Here is a 27,182-nt window from a genome sequence, read left to right as displayed (position 1 = left end):
ACCAAATTTTCTCAGGATGTGATGGCAACTCATAACACTGTGTTCCTTTTAGTAATTCTGGCTGCAGTTTGATGTAACAAATGAAATAACTGTAACAAATTAAAAATTGAGGGTTCCACTTTCCAAAATAAAGAATGCAGAACCCTCTTCCTTAAGCTCCCTGCATAATGTGTAAAATTCCCGTTCTGTGCCACGTAATGACATTTTTTCGGTTTCGTACACTTTCTTTGCTTTGTTTTGCATTTTTGTCTCCCTTCTCTAATATACACGCTATCCCTGCAAGCAGTAACCATTTGATCCCAATAAATACAATTTTCATACAAACGTGGACTCCAGAATCCACGAAAATAAGCTACTGCTTCGTGTATGTGCACTTCACATACAAAACAGTTGAAAATCATCTTGCAAAGATCGAAATTCTCGCGAGAAGAACAGTTGAGGACAGCAATGCTAGATGAGATTAAATTACTTGGATTGATTTGATGTGCCACAATGTGACAGACAGTGTGAATACACCTTCACATGATGATGCAGTGACATGATGGTGCCACAACGGTCAGTGTGAATTGACCTTATTGCCTTCACTCCGATACTGGTTCATTCATTTTCCTGCATCATGCATGCAAAGTTTTTCTTAGCTGAAACTATTTATCAGAAAGAAAACACTGATTCGATTCCGCCATTAACGCAAGTTCACATTGGCCATCACATCACATCACGTCTGTCCCATCAAAACATTCTATTATGCTTTTCAAATGGCGGAATCCGCACTCGGTGTCCCATCATGTCACGTCACGCCACCATCAAGGTTTCCCTGGAGGGAAGTTTTGACAGCTGACGTCATCCATCTGTTGCTGTCACGCGACCCAAAAGCTCATTTGATCCCAACACATGGCCATAGGCAGATCTCCATATTTTGTTTCGTCGTAATTTTGGCGGTTGATATCAATTATTTGTTGTTTGTTATTTGGTAGAATTTTTTCATTTCGTTATTTTTTGTTAAAATTTATAATAAATGATGACCGATGAATTGAAGCAGTTTGACACCAATCTAAATTGTACAACACGAGTGTACTACATTACTTACCCTCTACTACATTTATAAAACGCATTTTTACAGTCATCAATAACATATTTAATATTTTACAATGAAATGGATTGCAACTTAGCAGCGCCTTGAAGTGAAGTAAGTTCTGTGGGTAGAATCAGTCTGATTAGCAGTTGTAATCTATTTGTACACCGTCAGGCATCCTTAGTGTTATGTAAAGAAATGTTATGAATCCTTTAGACACCGCAGGTTGTGTGTTTAAATATGTATTTGTGGCAAGCCTATTTATTGTTAAGTAGCTCTCTGAATTGTGTATGAAACAGTTTTCCAAGCATCAGTAGTCAATATTAGTGTGGTTTCACTACCTTACCCCAGTACATATAAGACACCAGAACTACTAAAAACAAAATACAATTTGTAAAGACAACCTATATATCTTGAAGGGAAAGTTACTGAGGGAGATGTGATTAATGCACAAAAATTTGCACTGGACTAGCAAAAAAAAAAAAAAAAAAAAAAAAAGTTAACCTTAAACCAAATTTTCACAGGATGTGATGGCAGCTTGCAACACGGTGTTCATTTTAGTAATTCTGGGTCCATTTTGTTGTAACAAATGAAAAAAAATTGATGCTTCTACTTTCAAAAAAATATAGAATGCACATACCTCTTCCTCAACCTCCCTGTATAATGTGTGAAATGCCACTTCTGTGTCACATAATGACATTTTTTCGGCTCCACACCCTTTTTTGTGTTGTTTTGCACTTTTGTCTCCCTTCTCTATTATACAAGCTATCCCTCAAGCTGTAAACCATTTGAGTCCAATAAATGTAATTTTCGTGCAAATGTGGACTTCAGCATTCACACATATAAGCTACCTTGTTACATATGAGCGTAAAAGCAGTTGGAAATCATCTTACGAAGATAGCAATTCCCGCGAAGGAACAGTAAGAACAGAAATGCGAGTTGAGATCACGTGAGGTAAATTGACCTGACGTGCCGTGACATGACGGACAGTATGAATACACCTTGACGTGGCGGTCCCGTGACATGACGGTGCTGTGACGGTCAGTATGAACTGGCCTTTATAAACGCAGAAAAGACAAGGAAATAGGAAAGGTTGACTTCATCAAAAGAAAGGCCACGTTTCTAAATCTGGAAGCGATCCAGAGTGCCTGGCATGAGAGACTGACATTAATAGCAGTCAGAAAATCCATTTACTTGGCCACCTCGAGATGCAGTAGTCGAAAAATGTGGAACGAGTCAGTTAATTAACTATGGTTAATCGATAGATGAATGTCGTGGCAAATAAGGAGGTGGCAACCTTCGACCATAGATAGTCGAAGGTGGCAACACTGACATGTTACTCTACATCGTAGATCGTAGTGATATATGATCTGTGATTGAGCTTGCGAGTTTTGTGTATTGTTTACATTTGTTAGTATTTACTACTTAATAAAGATGCCTGTGAGTAATTTTAAGGAGCCATCAGAAGCTTTGAAAAATTGGATAAACGACAAATTGTCAAGCATTCTTGATTTTCCAGTGCCCCAGGACTTAATACAGTGAGTAACTACAGTGTATTAAATTTCCACATATTATTTCATTTGTTGTTTCATTGTTAATAACATAGATTCTTGTTTCTTGAGGGCACATTACTCTAAAATGGTTTTCAGTTAACATGACTGTGCGTCAGGCATTGCTGTCAACTCGTGTATAAATCATCTTACTCCATCTTTTTTTAACAATGTGGTGGTATAGCAAATTGAAACTCTAATTATGTTATATTCGTGTATTCGGCTATTGCCCTATTCGTAAGGTAAACTCCGATTCCCCTCAGCGGCTGAAGTCTGCGAAAGATGTATGTAGAGCTTTAAGAGAACGACCCGTGCAGCGTTCTTGGCACATTGGTTACAGGTTAGGTCATAATTAGTAATAACGCGCGCTGCGCGAATATCTCAAAAAATTTCATTGAAGATGTATGTCGCACCACAATATATGTTTGACATTTTTGCCATTTCAGTAATTAGTGTTACTTGTCAATTAGTACCACAAGCAGTTTTTTCCCCCACTAAGTCAGACAACATGGAAATAAAAAACTTACACCGAAAATATTATCTGTATGTTTGTGCACAGCTTTATTTGTTGTTATTGTTGTTGTTGTTATAATCATCTTCAGTCAGAAGACAACTCTCCATGCTAGTTCATCCTGCACAAGCCTTATATAGCTGCAAAGGCTTATGTACCTTCAGTAAGCTATTTGACTTTGACCCTTGTTGCTGTAGGACACTTTGTACTACTCCTAGTCATTCCCTTTCCTGTTTTACTTCCAGGTGGAGCAAAAGAAAGACTATCAGCATGTGTTAATATGAGCCCTGATTTCTCTTACCGTGTCTTCACTGTCCATATGTGACATTTATGTTACAGTAGGATCATTCTGCAGTGTGTCATAGATGCTGGTTCTCCAAAATTTCTCAAGAAAGTTTCATGAAAGAACATCATCTTCGCTCCAGTAATTCCCCTTTGAGCTCAAGAAGCACTTCTGTAATATTTGCATACTGCTTGAACATACTGATAACATATCAAGCAGCACAGCTCTGAATTACTTTGATGCCTTCCTTTAAACTGACATAATGGAGATCCCAAACACTTGACCACTACTCATACATGTGTTCTGTATTTTGTCTTCATTATAGATGAGCTACACTTGTCTAACATTCTCTCAATAAACTGAAGTCAACCTTTTGCTTTCCTATTACTAACCTCACATATTTGTTCCATTTCATGTCACTTTGCAATTTTATGCCTGGATATTTTGTTCCCTTTTGCCTGTTTCACTTGCTGTATTTTTATATATTTTCCTGTCATCAATTAAATTCATGTCTTGCATATTATCCAACGATTTCTCTTTGCCTAGTTATTTGTTTGCGGCTTCACTTTACCCACTCTCAGAGGCACTCATTTGTCTTCTGTTTAGTTCCTGTCAATTGTTTCAGTCACTAGTTGCATAATGCTTCCATTGTAACTCTTAAAAATGTCTTGTTTTGTTCAATTTATGCAGATTCCATCATCTTTAGTTTCAACAGTTCTGCATTTTTTTTCTCATTTTCGATCTGCAGTTAATAATCTATAAATTATAATTAGAGTCCACATCTGCTTCTGGAAATGTTTGGAGTCTTAAAATCTGGTTTCTAAATCTATCTGTAATCTTCTAGTAACTCCAGGCCTCTTCTACACAACCGTCTTTCATGATTCTTATACAAAGTGTTAGTAGTGATAGAATTGTGCTGTGTGCAGAATTCTACTCAGCCACATCCTCTTTCATTTTTTCCTCCACTCGATATGTTTTACTGTTTCCTTCTTTCCCTTTTCATGCTTTTTAAATGCATTTTCCCAACAGTATTAAGTTTTTATCTTTCTTATTGATCCAAACAATTTTTGTTAGCTCATCAAGCAGTGCTTCAATCTCTTAATCTTATTAAGAAGTACCATAGGTTTCATCCATTCATATTAAACAAAAAGACAAATATAATGACAGAAAGAAGACAACAGCCCATACTTGAACCAGTCCAATTGGTTAATCAAAATTTATTGCAACAGGGAGTCAGCAAAAGATATTTTATTAACGTAGACATGAAGGTAAAAAATCATTCATGTTAATAAAAGGGGTCAACAAGAATGTCCTGTCACACTATAGTAAACAATCACAATGTAATGCTTTTACAAACGATTGGGCCAAGATCTAGAGCATGTGATTGTACATGTCTCCTCAACTTAACATGTCACCCATCAGGCTCAATTCTGTCTCAGTTTTCTAAATAAACTGAAGGGAGGATGTTGAGACATGCATGTTCGTGGTTGTGGCGTCACTAGTGGGTACCCTTAGTGTGTGCAGTGTAAAACTATGTTTTATTTTACAATTTGATATCCAGGAAGGAATAATGACAATATTTCGAAAAGGAAGAGTTATAACAATGAAAATAATAAATTTTTGGCAGTATAGCTAATGTAATTGGATAGACAAAAAATATACTCGTCAAAAATATACTCACCAAGCGGGGACAGGAAAACACACATTTAAGGAAAGATTTTACGTATGCAATCTTTCGGAACCACTGGCTCCTTCTTCCGGCAGAAGCAGAAGGGTTTGAAAGGGAAGGGAGAGGGGTGAAGGTAAAGAACTAGAGAAGTTTAGGAAAAGGGGTAGAGTTCAGAAAAGTCGCCCAGAACCATGAGTCAGGCGAGACTTACCGGATGGGATGAGGAGAGACTGACTGTTGGGGGACTGCACTAGACAAGATTTGGAAACCTCAGAGCTTAAAGATGAAAGATAGGATAATATGCAAAACAGAGATTATTGCTAGAGGATGTATTCCTACTCTCCATTTAGTGGAGATGTTAAGTTGCAGACAGGCAGAACAGAGACTGCTAAGCAAGTAAGCTCTTGGCCAGAAGGCCTCCTTCTGAATTAGACAACACACACACGCACATTACCTCTGTCTCTGACTGCGGTTTTATATTGAAGATATTTGGTGCAGGTGGCATAAATATAATCAGAAGATTGTACAGTAGAGACCAACTGAATGAGGTAGTGCAGTTGTTAAGGCACAGAACTCGTATTGGAGGATGGAGTTCGTACTGTTTAGCTACCCTGTTTAGGTTTTCCTAAATCATTTCAGACAAATGCTAGGATGATTCCTTCAGCTAGGCCATGGCCAGAAACCTGTCCTATTCTCATAAAAAATACATATTCTTTGTGTATTTTTATTGGAGCTATTTATTTTCATTGTATTATAGTGAAAAATCTCTTATTATTGTGAGATGATCCCTGGATAGTAAACAAAGGTGTGCAGTGACACAGCTCTTATACATCCCCTCCTGTCTGATAACGTCCAGTTAAATGACTAGTTGGACATGTCTGGTAATATCTTTTCTATTCAGGGTGACTAGGGTGACAATTTGGGGTATACCATTTTTATCCATTTGTAGTTCTGTTAAGGCAATGGCCTTGCTGCAGTGGATACACCGGTCCCATCAGATGACTGAAGCTAAGCACTGTCGGGTGTGGCCGGCACTTGGATGGGTGACCATCTGGGTCGCCATGCACTGTTGCCATTTTTCGGGGTGCACTCAACCTCATGATCTCAATTGAGGACTTACTCGACCAAATAGTAGCGGCTCCGGTCAACAAAAACCATCATAACGGCCAGGAGAGCAGTGTGCTGACCACACGCCCCTCCTATCCGCATTCTTAGCGGAGGATGACACAGCGGCCAGATGGTACCCCCTCTCCCTCCCCTTTTTTGTCAGTTTCTTGATGGTGTGGACCTGTTATGTAATGATACAGAATCTTGCCATGTTTCTTCTGCAGAGGGTCGAGAACTATTAGAGAGCTTTGAACTATTCAAGCTACTAAATGACATAAACACCTTTCAATAACTGTTCTGCATTTCCTATCCAATGTATGAGAACATTTATAGTTTTAGGTGGACAGATGTCTTTTCAATTCGTAATTCGCTTAAAATATTACCTTAAATCATTTCCATATGGAACCTCGGAACTGAATGTCATTTTTGTTAAATCTTCTTCAACTGTTCCCAGGCATTGTCATTATCTCCAGCGCCTCTTGTTCTGTGCCTTCAAAGACACTGCAAAGCTGTGACTCCACATTATAAGCATCCCACCAGCACAGCAGGAGACACTCAGTCACTGTCACATTTTGACGATCTGTACTCTCAGTTCTCTCACCATGACATCAGCACATACATTACATCACAAGGTGCACAGAGGGAAATTCTGTAGTTAAATACTACATAAACAGCATTTTTACACATACATCTTTTGTTGGCTTCAGAGGAAGTAGTTCAACATGTTGCTCTGAATGAACACGTCACACCAAAGGTCTCCTGGTTAAGATGAAAGATGTTGTGTAAAACAACTTACTAATTACAATCATTATATAACTTTTAACTTTTGCTAAATTGTTATCATTGTTAAACTTAATGTCTCTCGAGGCCAAACTCCTTTCCCTTTACACAATAAAAACATTTCTGGGCATATTTCTTATATCAGTTTTTTCAATCACTGGTTATTTGATTTACCAATAGTAAATATTAAAGGAAGCATTTCCATTTCAGATCAACTTTGTCACCTAATTTAGCATCCTTGAGAAAGAGGTATCATGTCTTTTTGATATCTGTGTTTCTTTTTTGACATAACTTGTTTATTTTGCTAGCGAATATTGATTTAACCTTAGGATTGTTCTTATATTCTAATCTAGTAAATGACTTTCTTGTTTCACATTTTATTACACTATTTTTACCCTCCAACTTTCTTACTCAAACATTGTTGCATTGTCTTATAAACCCATGAGAGATACTTGCCCTGTTTCATCACTCTCTGTTATGATTACAGCATTCTTATTGAAATGTAATTGCATTTGAATAGCTTGTAACAGCATAAGCTTCTCAAACTCATTGAAATGTAAAAAGTTTGTCTATTTACTATAAGGAGTTACATGCTTACATTTTAATATAGCCTACCTTCCACAGTTTCAGTCTCTGACCAGTATTTAGCCAAACTTGTATAGGAGCAAAGGTTCAAAGAATCATCATTGCCCAGGTGAGTCTATTTGCTTTTAACTGTTTTGAGGAATACTTCATTAGTGTGACTCAGTCACTTTCCATCTTCCTGTCTTATTAAGAGCCACATATACAACTTATCCTCTGGACAGATTCTGTGTAACTACATTGTCATCTTCACAATGTGAGTGTCCCTTTCTTTATCCTTACATACAAAAATGTTTCAGATCATTCCTTTAATAGATGCACCTGTCCAAGAATTAGGCCACCCCTTCTGTGGGTTTGACTACCCTTCCTCTCTCCCAAACTGACATAAAATTTGGTCCATCCCATCTCAAAAATTTTACCCCTGAGCCCAGCCTCTTACCCTTACTTTTGTAGATTCAAATGACGAAGTTTCTCTGTAGCATATTGATTACCAGGTTACGTTAAAAGTATGTTTCCTGACTCTTTTTCGCTACACTTCTTGCAGTGATATAACTCTCATATATTCTTTCGAACTGTGTATCAAGGAACCTTCTCTCTTATTACACTTTTTACATATGTTTTCCTTTTTATTGTGCTTGATGTTCATGCACATGTTGTCAAAGATTCTCTGACATTGCTCATTTTATTGCTCCTAGAGTATAATGTTTATATTCCTGTATTATCGAAGTGGTCATATTATATTCACCTCAAAAATGGTGAAAACAAATATGGTTTGGGATGCCAACAACTTTGTCTTCATTTCTTTAGACCATTTAGTGTCTCACGTTCTGTTGAGCATATTTCTATATTTGTTGTTAATCTCCATTTCATATTTTTAATAATTATAGGATACAAAGCCTTCCCTTGGTAGCTCCATAATACTTCCCTTTTACATTAAAATATGTATTATATGAATAACCATCTCATTTTTTTTACACTTCCACAAATCTTTTTTGCACTTGCACCCTCTTACTATTTCATTTTCGTCGGCATGGTAGTGTGTCACAGTGTCCTTTAGGGACTAGTAGTAGCTCCCTTTATTGCCCATTCATTTGACATCGCTAATAAGTACTTCTGAGCACAATTCAAACAATCCTTTAGTTTACCATGTGTGTGTGTAAAAAAAAAAAAAAAAAAAAAATTTGTCAGTACATCAAATGTGTTACTCTGTATCCCATGAATCATCTCTCAGCTTTACCTGTGAATACAGGTTGTAATTACCACAATGTGGCATGATTAAAAGAAGGGTTTAAACAATAGAAACGTGTGAATATGGAAAGAGGGAAAGTAGAACCTGTACTCCTGCTGGAGGAGAGACGAGACCCTCCTTCCCAAGGTATCCTCCCTGATGGGTGCTTCACCGAGATGCTGGAGGATGAAGTATGTTGATCATACATTGCAGAACCGACTTGTCTCGGCTTCATCCATAGAGCCTCAGAAAATTTATTGTAACTATATCCTTATGAGTAGCCAGGAGATACTGGATAACAACACCTCAGTAGTAATTAATTTTTAGTTGTCATTCTACAAGCTAATGTTTGCTTATAGTATTCAACCACTCTCTAATATATGTCGGTACATGGTAATGTAAAATATTCCATACTGCTCACAAGTACCTTTGTACTTAATGACTTACAGTATGTGCGTAATATCTTATACCGTTATGTATAAGATGAAAGAAAAGGTAGACAAGCATATGTACAAAACATACAAAAGGACATTTTCGTTACTCAAATAAAGTTTATATAAGAATAGTATGTGGGTTTATTGCTTTTGTGTGGCTTACAATCATTATTCAATAATGTATGTCCTTTATGCACAAATAACATACCTTTCTTGCTACTCACATCTTCTTTGTAGGATAGGACAGTAAGAGATTGGTGTACATTAAAGACAGTAGGATAGGCCTAGTTGAAGAGGAAGATACAGCTTCATGAAAAACTAAATATGAAGTAACAAAACAATCAACTTGGACTGCTGATGGACATCACTCTGCCGAATTTGCAGATGGTGCAACCTCTCCTGCGGATTTAAATTTCTTTACCGTATCAATATCATATAACGCTTTTTCTGGCTTGGTTTTGGTGTCTACCAAAGATACTGCTTTTGGGTGTGGAATATCCATTATTTAAAAATAGTTCATAGTATTTTGGAAAAAGTTTACTAGTCTCTTTCTCTATGTCTGAGCTGCGATGATATCCTTAATCAATACTAATTCATCTGTATTAAATAAGGATTTATTCACATGTTCATTGTATTTCTTCACTAGATTTTGGCTTGCTTATATTGACTGTTATCTGCTATCATCTGTAATTCCTCTGCTTCAGTTTTTTTGTAGGTGGCAATTCAATTAATTTTAATAGTGGTTCACCAATAAAATTTTTATTCTTAATTTCAGCAGTGGTATTCCTGTGGGCATATCTGGTAGTGTGTTTATGATGACTTGAAACTTGGGAATTATCTGAGCCCAAGTGGCTTTCTCCTGTGTACTGGGTAACCAATATTTTCTTTTGAATTTTTCCTGGAAATGTTCCAAGATTTAAATTCTTTTGAGCTGTTCTCCATTTCACTGGGTCAACTATTTTCTTTTGAGCTGTTCTCCATTTCACTGGGTCAACTATTTTCTTAGAATCATCCTACCTCTTTGGTAAAGATTGAGAGAACACCCGTCAGCTGGTTTAGGAAACTGTTTTAACAGATACATCCCATTTCCATTTTGAAATTCCTCAATTAGATCATTTGATCCCCAGAAGTATTGATAGCCATTTTATTTCATGGTTCTTACTGGCTTGTCATAACTGCTGAAATTTGTTATGGTGTTTGACAGTGTTATCCAAAGATTTAGTGATAGCACTAGTAGATTTTACTTTCTCTGTACCCCTTTTTTCAGCTAATGGCAGTAGATGTTTCCAAACAAGTCAATGCATTTGGGTCACTAGTTACGTCATCCAATTCTCTATGTTCTAATACCTCTGCGCAGCTTCATGTGTCTGAAATTTGGTTATTCATACTTTTGAAATTACTAGTTGAAGATTCATGTTTTTGTTTTATCTTACTATTTACACCTCCAAACCGTCCTTCAACTTCTTTCCAGGCTAAGTCACATGGCTCACTTATTAACAACTCCTTTGCTAAGTTTGCTCAGGTTTCCCCCATTTTAGAAATTTTATCTAGTTTCATAGGCACCTTATCTCTTTGTCTCTTTACATCTGAAAGACTACTTTTTAATTCCTGTCCTTGAGTTTTAAGTGTAGTAATACTGATAGATACTGTGTCTAATTTATTTAATTTCTCTGTTTGAGATTTACTGCTGTTTGACAATTCTTCCAGTTTCTTTAATGCTGCTGACATGCAGCCATCCATTTTGCAAATAGTAACGAGCATAAAGTATAGACAAAATTATGTACACTTCAGTAATATGACTCTGCTCGAACACCACTGTTACCAACTACAGAACTATGTTTCAGTAAATTTTTACACACTATTCTACTAATACTCAAAACAAAAGTATATTTTTTTCTGGGCTGTTTACACTGTCCCTAACTATTGAAATTCATTGCAGTAAATATTTTACGCACCATACCATTCCTTTAAAAAAGCATATTCATTTCTGAGCTTTTGACGGCTCACCTAATGGGTCACACTGCTAACAGCTCCATGCCGCCAATGTGTTGTGTGTGTGAGCAAAGCGATGTCGTGATAACCGACTTTGCAGTTGTTGCATAGTTGGTTGACTGGCCACTGCACTGCCGAGTGAAGCTGCACTGTTGTCACGTTGGTTGACTACTACCAAGATTCCATTGAACGTCGCTGCTGTACTCATAGCCTCAAAACCAGCCTCATGACTCGTGTCAAAAGTTTTTACACAAGCATGTAATTATATCCTGCTGTTGACCTCGTTGCTATGGTCAGCTGTTTTCCTTTATCGAATTCTTTTTAACAGTTCAAAATTCTTTGATTTTCACCAAATGAAAATTATTTCTTCTTCATAAATATTTTAATTACTTTGAGCGTGTGCTTGCCTATATTTCCTTCACTGTTTGCTTAGGTTTCTCTGGGCAGTGTCATATTTTCTTCGATTATTTCATGAAAATTCTTCTTAATTTTGATAATACTCTCTTCTTTTCACACCTCTTATTTACATCTAGCACTTAGCGCAACAAAGTGGAATGTAAAGCCATGTTCTGTAGCTGGACTGAACCAAAATGAAGTGTTACCTTGCAAATGATCTGTCACCCTGAAGCTATTAATGACAAACTTTAATTTAATTACAGTATGTCTTTTTTTTAGACTTGTATTTCTCAAAGTATCTCAACATAGCAGACCTGCTATGCGGTGCCACAGAATCACACCGAGTGACTTCTTCACCTTTTTGCAGAGGGTTGAGGCCTGTAAGAGAGCTCTGACATATGCAAGCTACTAAATGACATAAATGTCTTTCAGTAACTCTTCTGTATTTCTTATCCATTTTATAAGAATATTTACAACTGTGGGTGGACAGATCTCTTTTCAGTTTGTAACTCACATTAATTGTTAGAAGTAATAATTTCCATATAGAAGCTCAGAACAGTATGACATTTAGGTTAAGCTTTTTTCAAAGCACACACATCAAACCACAGCACACACAGTGGAAAGTTCTCTACTTAAATACTATGTAAACAATGTTTTTACACACACACACACACACACACACACACCTCTTTTCGTTGCCCTGAGAGGACGTGGTGTAAATGTTGTCCTGAATGTACAGCATGCCACACCACAAACTCTAGTTACAAAATAGTAGACTGGGACAATATAACGAGCAATTTTACAGGGAAGATAGTAATAATGTATGGCCATTTTGATGACACACAGTTGTGTAGTATCCCAATGGGACTGCTCAGTTGCAATAGAATCACTTGTGTTCCAGGATAGTGTAGGTTGATATGAAAGTACATAATCAGGAGGTTAGTTAATTGGTGTTTGCTTTCTACTAGAAGAGGGTAACACTCTTCACTAAACATCTTGATGAATTTACAGATTACCTCCCAAATGTGATCAGCTACCCTCTTAATAGAGGATGGGACACTTTACTGTCAATGAGGTGTATGGTAAACTAAAGCATTGATTTTGAGGAAGAAGCATTCTTCTAGCAAAGCCTCATTGTAATAGGAATGAGTCTCTTCTGTGCTGAATTCTCCGTGTGTATATTTTTTCTGAATGAGATTTTTTTTGAAATGGAGAATGTAAGCAGTTGGGTGTAATAGTTTCCAGTAGGAGGTGATTCTGTTGGCAGCTGTGATTGAGATCGTCTGAGTAGCATTTTAGCTTCTGATAACACAGGAACTGCTACTGATCTGAAAGGACTACGATCTTGCGAAAGCCATGGCAGTCCATTCCACCATGTGCCCAATGTTCACAACATCTGAGGTGTTGTTGCTCCTGTAAAGGAGTCTACAGGTTGTCTTCGACCAGACTATCTTCGTGGAGATGGCAAGACGCTCTATTGAATTTTTATAATCTTAATGCACACAAATGTTTTTAATGTTGTGAGATATTCCATTATCGATCGTAGGATAATGACTGAACCATTCAAAGTTATGCTCTGCTGATACAGAGGTTGTGACCATGCAGTAACAGCATAACAGTATTTATAGCGGTAGTAACCCCTGTTAATACTGTTAGCAATTCAGGTTGTGAGAGCATTATTCTCTTCACTAGTAGTAACTGACTCTTGCCACATGTTGGTTGGGGAATATTACACTAGCAAACAATTTTTTTTTTTTTGTAACAGGCATGAAAACAGCTGATCTTTATGTTTTCAGGTGTACTGATAGCAAAAATGCTTATAAAAATGCAAGATTAGCGCTCATTTTGAAGTTACGATAACTTTACGTTATTGCCTTTATAAGCTTATGCATGTATTTACCTTGGAGGAAGGTCACTGAAGGTGCTACCACTTTGCCTGGTATTTGTAGTTTTCTGCTGGTGATCTCCTGATTAGTCACCAGAAGAAATTGCTAACATTGAGGCACTGCATTTTCCCTGGTATCTCATTTCCATGTTCAAAATTTTTTGGTGGAAGCATTCTCCATGCTTGTCGGTTACAGCACCACAGTTGTTGGGAAAGAAGTCAAACTGGTAATCTAGGAAGTGTAACATTTAGAACATGTTGCACCTCAGTATATTGTATCAGCGCAGAAGATTTTCTGCAAGATCCTTATAGTTTTTTGCCCTCTTATTTCCTAGAAAGTTTGTTGACACTTGAACAAAGGCATCTCAAACTAACCTTTCACACCTGTCAGGATGATGTTGAAATGCTCATCTTTGCACAGTTTGCATATGTGGGGACCCTCAAAAATCCCATCTTACATTTTCACCTTACTAAGACATGGAAATTTCTCGCACAAATAATGAAATGCTTCCCCTGTTTTGTTTATGGCCTTAACAAAGTTTTTCATCAGGCCAAATATTATATGAAGAACAAGGAGAATCATGTTCGTGATTCAACAAGTGCTTTGTGCATAACATTGTGAGGTCCTTGTTCAAGTAATTGACGCTTAGGCCAATCTTTATATTTTTATTGTTCTTTGACACGACTGTCCCAGAGGCACAGGAAGCAATAGAAACTGGTGTAGCTGTGTTGCAGCCCAAGTAATGTGCCTATGGGAAATGTGCCATTTAATTTGTCACAGTTCAATTGCAATAACAATTGTTTCATGTTGTTATATGTTTCTTCCAAGTAAGGCGCATACCCAATTGGAATCAATGGTAATACATTTCCATTATGCAGTACTACACCCTTGAGACCTACATTGGAGGAGTCGATGAACAACCTCCACTGGTCAGTTTTATAGTTAATGGTTGGCTATAGTTGCCATTAGTCCCTGTACATCATTACAAAATATCAAGTTATTTCCACTTTCGAAAAATGGAGGGAATGGCATATAGGGGTGAGATCAAGCTGTCTTCCATTTCTGTTCGTGCAGTAGTCTGTATACGAGGTGTGGCTAGAAAAAAACCGGACTAGTACTGGTGAAACAATAAAACGAATGCAATAAGGCTGAAAGTCGCGTGGCCTGTCACGTGACTCTCGCTCCGCCTACTGCTCGAGTTTCATCTGCCTCCTGCACTCAGTCTGCCCGTGGCGTCTGTTTTAAGTAGTTGACGTTTTGTCTGTGCGTCGGAAAATGTTGAATGTACAGAAAGAACAGCGTGTTAACATCAAATTTTGTTTCAAACTAGGAAAATCTGCAAGTGAAACGTTTGTAATGTTACAACAAGTGTACGGCGATGATTGTTTATCGCGAACACAAGTGTTTGAGTGGTTTAAACGATTTAAAGATGGCCGCGAAGACACCAGTGATGACACTCGCACTGGCAGACCATTGTCAGCAAAAACTGATGCAAACATTGAAAAAATCGGTAAACTTGTTCGACAAGATCGCCGTTTAACAATCAGAGCAGTGTCTGAGTTAACAGGAGTTGACAAGGAAAGTGTTAGGCAGATTCTTTATGAAAGTGTCAACCTGAACAAAGTGTGTTAAAAAATGGTTCCAAAGTGTCTCACAATTGAACAGAAGGAACGCCGAAGAATGATTTGTTCTGACATCCTGGAAAACATTGAAAGTGATCCCACCTTCTTACAAAATGTTATTACTTGCGATGAATCGTGGTTTTTTACTTACGATCCCGAAACTAAACGCCAATCGATGCATTGGAAAACTCCTGGTTCTCCACGACAAAAAAAAGCACGAATGTCAAAATCGAAATTCAAGGCAATGATGATTGTTTTTTTTTTTTGACATCAAAGGGATTGTGCACATTGATTGGGTACCAGAGGGACAAACAGTGAATCAGCATTACTACATTAGTGTCCTGGCTACCCTACGTGAGCGAGTACGGAGAAAACGGAACGATTTGTGGAGAAAAAAGTCATGGATCCTTCACCAAGACAATGCCCCAGCTCACAGTGCGTTGTCAGTGAAGACGTTTTTGGCAAAACACAACATTCCCATCTTAGATCATCCACCCTACTCACCTGATTTGGCCCCCTGTGACTTTTTTCTTTTCCCTAAAGTCAAGTCAGCTTTGAAAGGAGCTAGATTTGAGACTGTTGAAGCAGTAAAAGAAAAAGCGACGGAAGTAATGTATGGACTTACCGAAAATGATCTGCAGCATTGCTATGAACAGTGGAAAATTCGTATGGAGCGGTGTAGAGACCGAGGAGGAGAGTACATTGAAGGAGATAACATGAAATTGTAAATAAATGTTTTTTCCAGCATCAGTCCGGTTTTTTTCTAGCCGCACCTCGTATAGTGTGGTAAGGGAAACCGCCATCCGTAGGGTACTGGAACTAATAAATGAGCGACTACCTGTTCTTGGAAATGGCTGATAGTAGAAATGTGCTGCAAGTGAGCCTCAACAGAATATCACCTCCATAGCTGTCCTGTTGATCTGAAACTAAATTAATTTTTGGTGTCCAAACTTAAATAAATGAGATCAACAATGAAGTTAGAAAAACTCATGTTTTAGTTTTAGTAAGGATACACAAGCATTCTACATGCCACCAAGTCCAGACAGCAGTATGTCAAATTTCTTAACAAACAGTTAAATTCTTTCTTCATTATTTCACATGACAGGCGAATGTAGATGATGTGCAAAGGTAAATATTACAAAAAAGCATTGCCTTATTAACTTCAGTTGATATCAGTGTATCTCACGACATCGCTATGTGCAGGTACACCTTCATACATGAAAATCATAGTCAAAATAATGCATAGACAAAAGAAGAGGAAAGTGTACATTCATTAAATGTTGTTGTTCAGTATAGATGACAAACAATAAACATCAAGTATTCCTCAAATCACACATATGTTTTCAAAGCACTGAAGTGTTCAGATTGTAAATGTTCGTATATGACATGCGCAGTCAGTAGAGAATCTAAGATAGCATTAGAATGAAAAGATATGGCATTAAGAAAGTTCAGTGAGTACAAGGCTGCCTGAAAGTCATCAAGCAAAAGTCGGCTATTTAGTGTTTGGTCTGATGATATTCTTCCGCATGGAGTCATCTGTTACCTGTTAATATTTGGCCTGCCAATATTCTTTCACCTGGAGTCTCCTGTTACTTGTTAGTATTTGGCCTTGTGATATTGTTCCACCTGTAGTCCTCTGTTATCTGGAGGAAAACTAGCATAAAACCAATGGTGGAGTGCTCAGGTGCAGTGATTATAGTGGTGCATGTTATCTTGATTTAGATGGTAAGAAGGCTGTGGTTGTCTGATTAGGGGGTCTCTTGTATCATGTAGTCATCTGTTTGTCAGTGCCTCATGCATACGTAAAACATATAATTCTAAGCAAATGAATATTTGACATTTTTTCATGGGTTTCTGGGAATGAAATGTGCTTTTACTATAACATGACTTACGTCATAAGTGTGCACCCTGCTGTTTCTAACTTATATTAAAATACATGTTTATACAAGCATAAATGAAATCCCCCCCCCCACTCCCTCAAGGAACCATGTCTTGAAAAGACTGTGAGATTAATACCAACAAAAATTCAACGAGGGTAATGGGATGCAGTAGAGTTAAATCAGGTGATACTGAGGGAATTAGTAAATGAGACACCAAAAGTATCAGATGAGTTTTACTGTTTAGGCAGCAAAATAATCGATGATGGCTGAAGTAGAGACAATATTAAATGTAGTCTGGCAATAGAAAGGAAAGCATTTCTGAAAAAGAGAAATTTGCTGGCATCACATATAAATTTAAGTGTTGGAAGACTTTCTGGAGTTATTTGTTTGGTATGCAGTCTTGTGTGGAAGTGAAACGTGGTTGATTGGCAGTTAAAATAGGAAGAGAATATAAGCGAACATGGTGCTATAGAAGAATGCTGAAAATAATTTGGACAGACAGCATAACCAATGAGAAAGTATGCAACTGAATTGGGATAAAAAGAAATTTATGGCCCAACTTAACTAAAAGAAGGGATCAGTTGATAGGGCACATTCTGAGGCATCAAGGAGTTGTCAGTTTGATGGGAGGGAAATGTGGCAGTTAAAAATTGTAGACGGAGACTGAGGGGTGAATACAGTAAGAAGATTCAAATAAATGTTGGTTGCAGTAGTTACTTGGAAATGAAAAGGCTTGCACAGGATAGACTAGCATGGAGAGTTGCACCAAACCAGTCTTTGGACTGACAACCACCACCACCACGTCCACCATTCCTGCATCAGTCCTAGCGTCACTTTGACATTGCCGTTCAAGTTAAGTGTAGTGTTTAAATGAGCAAAAACATGCACTGCATCCATAATTCAGTTTTCAGTCCAAGTTCTTGCAATAAATTACCACACAATGTTACTGCGCTCATCATTCTTGTGTAGTAGCTCACAACCACCCAGCCTGTCCACACGGTTGAGTGACCACATCAGTTCACTTGTCTCTTTGGAAATCATTATTCGCTGCTTGGTTACAGGCCAGTTCGTGTGGTGTTATTTTCTGATTTATATATTTATATCTGCTACTGTTGTCCACACTGCTTAATTCTCATAAGCTTCAGTACAATGCTAAACACACAGTCCCTCAAAAGTTGATTATCATCTCAGTTCATAACAAATTAACCTAAACTGGACTGATAACATAAAATAGAAACCTACAATAAATACAAAACCTTTTACATGACTCATTGGCACCAATATACAGGAAAGATCACCTGTAACAACTGTGTGTATATCACTCCAAACGATCTGCCACAAATGTATTAGGTCACTTGACAAAATCATGAGATATTAGTTCATTCCCAACAAACAACTCACAACCAAACTTTCAATATCAAAAGGATCTTCCAACATCCTTCCATGTGTTTCCACATAATCAGAGCCTGTAACTTAACTGGTTTGGTTTGGATTCCTCTCACTCAATGACTTTAATATTGCTGTCCCGTAATGTCAAAGGCTCTTAATTTATACAGATCTCATCGTACATTTCACTCATCATAATGATCACTAATAATTCCCCTGCAAATTTATCTTTCTTTAAATGTCTACAAAGTCCCCAGTGGCCAGGCCATTGGTTCTTTTAAATCGGAACAATGCCAATTTAACTCCTCTATTCTGCCTTGTTTTGTGGTCTTTGCTGTGTGAGATGTTGTTCTGTATGATCTAATTCCTAACTAGGTCAGCTGCCAACTTGCTCTTTCCTCTTGTAGTGACATTAATCAATCTATTTCTTCTCTTCCCATTTGCCCGTGTCTTGAAAGATTTTCTTTGGTACATCGATGTTTCCATTGACTGGGAGGATAGTGTATAGATTGGTAATGCGCAGTGAAAGTAATTTAGAATTTCCTCTAATTTTTATGTTTTTTTTTTAATTTGATGTATAAGGTCTGTTGAATTTTTGATTCTATATTGTTTGTCATAAACATAGTTTTTGTTAAGAATCTCATTTAGTTTTTTGCTTAGGTGGTAGGGTGGGTGCTCATAAAATTGACTATAGGCCGGATCGGTATGTTTTCTTTGTGTATTTTTTATATTGCTCTAATTTGACAGCTGATGGATTCATCATTATAAACCATCACTTTTCATTTTTGTCGAGAAAGATGTCTGTGTTATTAAATTCTTTTTTAATAAATGCATGAAATCTTTTTGTTGGTCTCTGTCAATGCGTTGTAGGTTATTTTTATTAAAAATTGTGGTATTCTATTGTATTCTTGTTTATTCATTAATATGGTTGTTTCCTTTGTCTGCTTTTAGAAACATAGCACAGTCTTTTCTTTTCTATTTTTGTATTAATAGCATTTACGATTTTAGTTTCTGAAGTCAATTGACTATTATTGCATTGGTTATTGTAAAGTTTGTTTTGTTGTCACTAAAGTTAATGTTGGTAAGATTTGTCAGTATTTAGTAGAACCAATATTGCAAACAAGACAAAGGCTTTGCAGAGGGAAACCATCTTGCTGACACACTAGCATATACAGGGTGAGTCAGAAGGAAAGGTATGTGTTTTGATAGGTGATAACATTAGTGGTTCTGAACAAAAAACTTGCATGTGGACGTATGCCCTATTACGAAGGGTTTCCAAGATAGAACACTTTTAATGTACATTCTACTTATTTTCTGTATTATTCATTATCATTTTTTACAAGATCCCACAGTTGTATAGAGGAAGTTAAGACGAACATTTTGATACAGGACACTTGCGGTCTGTCAAGTTGGAAAACTACCTCAAACTGGCCTACAAAAAGTACTTAAGGTACAGCAAGTAGCAAATGCACGTCGCACACAAGGTTTGCAATATTCTTGCGATCTCATCAAGATCCTAGAGAAAAAATAAATAGGACCTTTTTGTTGCAAATTTAATTTACTGTAATTGTGTACTGAGACACATTTTCGTTGGAGTGTGCTGTGTTCGAGTTATTAAAGGAAAAGTACAAAAGTGATATTAAATGTGTTCTATCTCTGAAACCATTCGCAATAGGGCATATGTCCATATGAAGCTTTTTGTTCAGAATCACTAATACTATCGCATCTCAAAGCATGTACCTTTCCTCCTGACTCACCCTCTATGTTTCGAGACAAAACTGAAAATGATTTCTTCAGTGAGCACATAGTTTGGCGCAACCAAATAAAATACATCTGAAGATATGTTGATGACACACTAGTCCTAATGAATGTAACTAAACAAGAAATAGAAACAGTCCATTCACAATTCAGTTAACTACACCCCAACATCACATTCACAATAGAATGTAATGAGAAGAACAAAATGAATTTTCTAGACCTAGAAATTGAGAAAGAAAATTCAGCACATGTATTCAACATCTTCAGAAAACCTACAACCACAGATACAGTGATCAACAAATCTTGCCATCATAGAAACCACAAAGAAGCCTATATTCCATCTCGCATTAACGAAGTTTACAAGTATCCAGTGAGTCAAGACAGTATTAAATCAAAAGCTGCCACACTTAATAAGACAGGACAATGGATATGGCATTACAATTGCCAACAAAATTGTTTCCCAAATAAACGAAACTTACAAAAGTAAATAAAAAGACAAAATTACACTTAAACAAATTCAAAGCAAACATGTGCCATATATATTGTTTTACTGTATTGGGGACAAATATCAGACAAAATTCAGCAATCTCTCTGAAAAACAAACCTAAAAATTAGATTCAGATCAGAGAACACAGTTCAAACATGAACCTACCATTCTCCAGAACAACCAACAAAATTTTACAGATATGGAGTTGGTAAATTAAAATGTAAAAACTGTGAGAAAATATGCATCAGCCAAACAGGGAAAAGTTTTAAAATGATATTCTTAGAACACATGAACAACAATGAAAACACGTGAAACAAAGGCCTAACACAATGCATGTTGGTTCTACACATTGCTGATTAAGACAAATATCTAAACATTCTGTATGCACTATAAATTTTTACTTACATGAAATAAGATCCGTGTAGTATTCTGAACGAATAAACTTACCTAAAAAACAAACATTTTATTGAAAATGTTGCAAATATCCTCATCCAAAGGTGAAACAGCCTTTTAAATGAAACATAACAGACATTATGTCTTTAATATTTACACATTTTACCTTTATGTCAATTATATTTTTAGCAATGATGGAAAGAAATATAGAAATCGCACGCATAACCAAACCAAAGAAAAAATACACAGGAAGCAATATCTTTGGCATCTTTGACAACCAAATATGTCACTGATGTTTGGGACCACTACTTGTCTCATTTATAATCATATGAGAGTGTGCTATAAAGTATACAGAATAAATAGAACATTTGAAAAAATCTGTGAAGTGTTAAAAGTAAAATATAAGTAAGTACTGAACAGTCCAACTTAAAGTACATGTAATTATAAAATAATTAAAATAGTTTAGACAAAAAGAGAATAGAAGCTTTCGAAATGTGGTGCTACAGAAAAATGCTGAAGATTAGAAGGGTAGATCACATAACTAATGAGCAGGTATTGAATAGAATTGGGGAGAAGAGGAGCATGTGGCACAACTTGACTAGAAGAAGGGATCGGTTGGTAGGACATGTTCTGAGACATTGAGGGAGACATGGAGGGCAGCGTGGAGGGTAAAAATCGTAGAGGGAGACCAAGAGATGAATACACTAAGCAGATTCAGAAGGATGTAGGCTGCAGTAGGTACTGGGAGATGAAGAAGCTTGCACAGGATAGAGTAGCTTGGAGAGCTGGATCAAACCAGTCTCAGGACTGAAGTCCACAACAACAATTATAAACACATTACAACTCTCAAACATAAGTCAATTATTATCCACAATTTAATTATATTTTTGTTTATTTTGGTAGTACTGTCATTTTACATTGATGACACATGCTTTGTTTATTTGTTGTTACATCTTTGGAATTTTCAAGCTGCTAGGTTACTTTCGTTATTGCTGCCGTGCTGTTAATCATGGCTGCTCCACTGTCTATTTGCGCCAAAGAAGAGCAACGTTCAGTGATCCATTTTTTGTAGTCTTAAGGCATATCAGGGGCCGAAATTCATTGAAGACTTTCGGTACAGTACAAGAACAGTATTTTGCCATAACGGAGTGTCTACAAATGGATTGAAAAATTCCAAAATGGTCGCACAAGCGTTACGCTCGATGAAGGAGCCAGACGACCGTTTAAGGCCACAAATGAAGAAACTATTGAGCATTCACGTGAAATGATTCTCTTAGACGATTGACTATTGACAAAGTGCCTTATCATCTGCAAATTAGTCACGGTTCTACCTATGATCATCCACAACAGACTTGGGTTTCATAAAGTTTGTGCAAGATGGACCCAAAGCAACTGACACAGTTACATGAACAAACGTATTTGGACATCTGCAAAAAAAATTTGCATTTCTATGGTAACAAATGGGACAACTTCTTAGACAGGATTATTACAGATGATGAAACATGGACCCATCATTACAAGCTGGAGAGCAAACGGCAGAGTATGGAGTGGTAACATCCAAATACGCCGTGCAAGAAAAGGTTCGAGACCCAGCCGTCCACAGGAAAACTGATGCTTAAGGTTTTTTGGGACACACAAGATCCAGAACTGGAACATTATGGAGAAAGGGGCACAACAATATGCACTGTAAGCTACAGTGAGATGCTTACAGCCAGGCTAAAGCCTGCAATTCAAAGCAAACACCGAGGATTGCGTTCAAAAGCACACACACACATTTTCACTTAAAATGTGTAAATGAAAATTAGTGCACAGCTCCATTCACTAACGATGTCATTGAAAACTTTGCTTTTTTTGTGTAACAGTGCTCTCTTGTGTGCTGTGATGGGGCTGATGGCCATTACAAGAAGGCTTCTTTTGTTGAAAATTAAATGTCGGGTAAATTTCTGCATACATTAACTACTGTAAATTAAAACTGTTAGAGTGTTTGGATTCATCATCAAGTCCATTTTTTCTCTTATCTTTGTATTGGTAATTTTGGTGTGCCTCTTTGTTCCCTCAGATTGTTGTTCTCAGTTTTCTCTCTCTTGGGATTTTGATTTTAGAAAGAAGTAAGTTTCTTGGTACTAGTAAGATGACAGAACACATTAATCATTTCAAAAATTACTTTCCCTTCCGAGTTCACCCTATTCATACCCGGAGGTTACAGGTAAGTGGATCCAGTCATGGTTGCCACCTACTACCTCCTGAGCCATCCTGTTGATGTGGAAGTAAAAATTTGTGGCCGAGGAATAATTCTACTGATCTCTGGACACCAGATCTGAAATTTCTTACAAAATTTAATTATCAGGTTCTGAATATAAAAATAATGAGATCAGCAACTGTTATGAAGTTTAAGAAAATTAAGTTTTATTTTTAATAATGCTCCACAAGTGTGCTACGTGCCACCAAGTCAGACAGCAAGATGTCGAATTTCGTAATAGTCAAACAAGAGAAGTCTTTCTTATTCATTGTGTGTGACAGACGAATGTAGGCGCCTTGCAGAGTTAAATTTTATCAAAGACACTGCCTTGTTATCTTCCCTGGAAGTTAGCGTATAAAATGAGATATTTCTGTTCCAGTGCTCAGTCATACATAGAAATTATACTCGAAATAAGGCATAGACAAAAGAGGTAACATTGCCTTCCCTACTTCACGGAAGTTCTGCATAACTTGTGGGACTAGCACTCCTTGAAGAAAGAAGATTGTGGAGCCATGGTGTAGCCACAGCCTAGGGGATTATTGCCAGGAAGAATTTTCATCCTGCAGCTGTATGTGCACTGATATTAAACTTCCTGGCGGATTAAAACTGTGTGCTGGACCAGGACCCAAACCATCGACCATTGCCTTTTCGTGGGCAAGTGCTCTGCCAACTGACCTACTCGAGCATGACTCGCGACCTGTTCTCACAACAGTACTCCCACCAGTACCTCATCTCCCATCTTTCAAACTTAACTTTCCTGCCTGTCTTGCAGGACTAGCACTCCTGGAAGAAAGGATATTGTGGAGACATGGCTTAGCCACAACCTCGGGGTGGGGGTTGTTCCCAGAAAGAATTTTCCTTCTACAGCAGTGTGTGTGGTGATACGAAACATCCTGGCAGATGAAAACTGTGTGCTGCACCAGGACTGGAACATGGGACCTTTGTCTTTCATGGGCAAGTGCTCTTCCAATTGCACACACTGTTGCAGAGTGGAAATTAATTCTGGAAACAAACCTCCAGGCTGTGGGTATGCCATGTGTCTGCAATATCCCTTGTTCTTGCAGTACTGGACCTAAAGGTTATGCAGGAGAACTTTTGTGAAGTTTGGAAGAGAAGAGGTGAGTTTCTGGTGGAAGTAAAGCTGTGAGGATAGGTTGCGAGTCATGCTCGGGTAGGTAAGTTGCTAGAGTGCTTGCCTGCGAAAGTCATAGTTCCTGGGTTCGAGTCCCAGTCCAGCGCACAGTTTTAATTTTCCAGGATGTTTCATGTGAGAGTACACTACGCTGCAGAGTGAAAATTCATTCCCGGTCCTTTGTCTTGCGCCTAAATTTCTTCCTTAGCCCTTTTAGCATCAACCTTATACCAGAAATATGTGGCATTTTTCCACTTAGGCCATTTTTATTTAAACATCTTCATTCCACAACTAGTTTTAACCTTTTTTAGGTTTAATACTTTGGTTAGCTAGGAAAAGGTGCCATACATATAAAAATGGTAGCGTATTCACATTATGTGATTCTGTTTATTTTGGTTTACAAATTTCAGTGTTCTTGATGGTTTGGCAAATTTTTGGTGCATGTGGGAACAGTGCACCAACTGTCTGTCAAACCATCAACAGCAATTAAATTAGTAAATTAAAATGAACAGAATCATTTAATGTGAATGTGCTGTCACTTGTATACCTATGGCACGACTTTCTAGGTAAATACTGGATGCTGGCTTAAAAATAGCCAAAACTAGTTGTGGAATGAAATACTAGTGTAAATAAATGCAGCATAAGTGGAAGTATGCTGCATTTACATAATAAAGTGATGGCTATGGGACCCATTACGAATAATCAAATTAGGATCTCTCATCGAGGTATAGACTGAGCTACAGAAAGGCCTGAATTATATCTGTGATGATTCAAAGACTGTTCACCATTTAGTGCTCTCTTGCTTTTATCATGTAAGTAAAGTTGTGATGCTAATAAAATGATTCCACAGATTCTATTGTTGGAATCAACCCTACACAGTTCTTTTCAATATAATCCAGCTTTGGATCGTCATAAAAATATCTCAGGTCATCACTTCTCACTAGTCTTTTTTCCAAGCCATTAAAGTGCTTCTGATTGCAAACATCAAGAATAACTGACAGGTGACATTACAACATGCTACACCTAAGCCAATGTGTGCTCTTCTAAAACTACTGCTGTCAACTACAATGCCCTCCTCTCAATCCACAACAACACTTCAATATGATGCACACATAACAATGTAAATCACAACTATGACTTCACGGGTCAAAGGTGACATTGAGTATTGGTGAGTTGAAACCTCTCCCCAGAAGTCAATGGACACATTGAATGTCTCATGAAATCCCCAGTCTTAATTCCAGAATATTTCACCCTACTCCATCTACATCCTCATAGTTGCGATCCCTTGCACGCCCCCCCCCCTTTTGTGTGTGTGTGTGTGTGTGTGTGTGTGTGTGTGTGTGTGTGTGTGTGTGTGTGTGTCTATATATAACTCACAATTCTAAATTAGAGAACAGTCACATCCTCCTTTTCCTGTCCACAGGTTTTACACTGTTAGCCCCTTTCTTATTGCTTCTCACAGTTGCCACACCAATGGTCTTGCACTTACTTGACACTGCCTTTCTCACAATCCTACAAACTCCAAGTCTAGTGTCTCATTCCATATAGATATCACTGATCATGCCCCAGCCCAGAAAAACTTATATTGAACAGTATATACGCAAATATGTGGTCCAGTGTGTCTCCTACATGACGAACCCCCTTTCCCAACACACATCTTACTTGTCATTTTTCTGTATCTAGTAAATTTTGCTTTTTATAGCTGTTTGATGAAGCCTGTGTAGGTGTACATACTTTACTAGGGTGTAATCGAAAGAGTTCAACTTCTGCCATGGTCACTGTAATTATAACTTATTAGCACCATTATTTGAACTCTTTCGTGTCATAACCAGTTCACAACCTCTGATTACTCAATGTGTCAAGTTTTTGCAGTACCTAAACTGTTGGTCTACCAATTAGTAATTCTATTGTGTTTTCAGAATAATCTGAAGTAGATGCCTGCACAATTCCTGTGGGAATTTAATGGACAACTTCTTCACACATTTTGACTGCCTGTTGAGGTCTAAACGTGACTCTAGTGCAGCAATGTTTACTGAAAACTTGGCTACTTATATTCACGCATACAACGTATACGATAGTTGTACAGCACAGTCATGGAGTTGGTAAATGTACTTGTTTCACGGTTCCCAAAGACTGCTAATATTGCATATCACACGTGAGAACTCCAGAATTATTATCTGTTATCAAAGGCAACATACCAACTACCTTTGAGAAATCAGTTTAGGTTAATAGAGTCAGAAAATGTTTTTTTTTTCTACATTAGGTAAGACTAATCTCATTACTTGTGAAGGCCCAAAAAATATTGTTGTGTTGAAAACAATCTTACTGCATTTCAGCTTAAGAATTTGTCATAAAAAGTCACTACACTATTACTTCATATTGGTTTTACCACAATATATAAACTACTGGAGAAGATAAAGAGAGAAAGAAGAAAGGAAGAGCTGAAGTATGATATGTCACTAATGGAAAATTCTTGCAGCCACCGAGGTGTGTAAACTTTTGCAAGGTGTTAGGTGTGAAAGAGATAAAGCAGTAAGTTTTGGTGGTACATATGTAAAACAGATAAAATCTGTTGATATTTTGATAGTGGAATGGCTTAGCATTAGGTTTGGGTAGTACATATGTAAAACAGATAAAATCTGTTGATATTGTGATAGTGAAATGGCTTTTGTAATTCAGTAGGAACTGCTCCAGGAACTATTTCAGTAGGAAATACATTATGTCACTAACATAAAGTTTGATAGACCAAAGATATGACTGCTAAATGCATAGGCAAATATTCACTTTGAGAACTG

At 37.3% G+C, this 27,182-nt stretch overlaps 1 protein-coding gene across 1 annotated transcript in view; it reads left to right on the top strand.

The window, feature by feature from the left end:
- The first annotated feature begins 2,402 nt into the window (after positions 1–2,402).
- LOC124615632 (activating signal cointegrator 1) overlaps positions 2,403–27,182 on the top strand; it is a 115,696-nt gene continuing 90,916 nt past the window's right edge. Inside the window, exon 1 of the mRNA XM_047143640.1 lies at positions 2,403–2,610. Within this exon, the coding sequence (XP_046999596.1) occupies positions 2,507–2,610 (104 nt within the window). The 5' untranslated portion in view covers positions 2,403–2,506. The remainder of the gene's footprint in view (positions 2,611–27,182) is intronic.

Source organism: Schistocerca americana, chromosome 5, assembly GCF_021461395.2.
Source record: "Schistocerca americana isolate TAMUIC-IGC-003095 chromosome 5, iqSchAmer2.1, whole genome shotgun sequence".
Lineage (NCBI taxonomy): Eukaryota > Metazoa > Arthropoda > Insecta > Orthoptera > Acrididae > Schistocerca > Schistocerca americana.
Note: the sequence above shows the minus strand (reverse complement) of the source record. Positions and strands in the feature narration are given on the sequence as shown.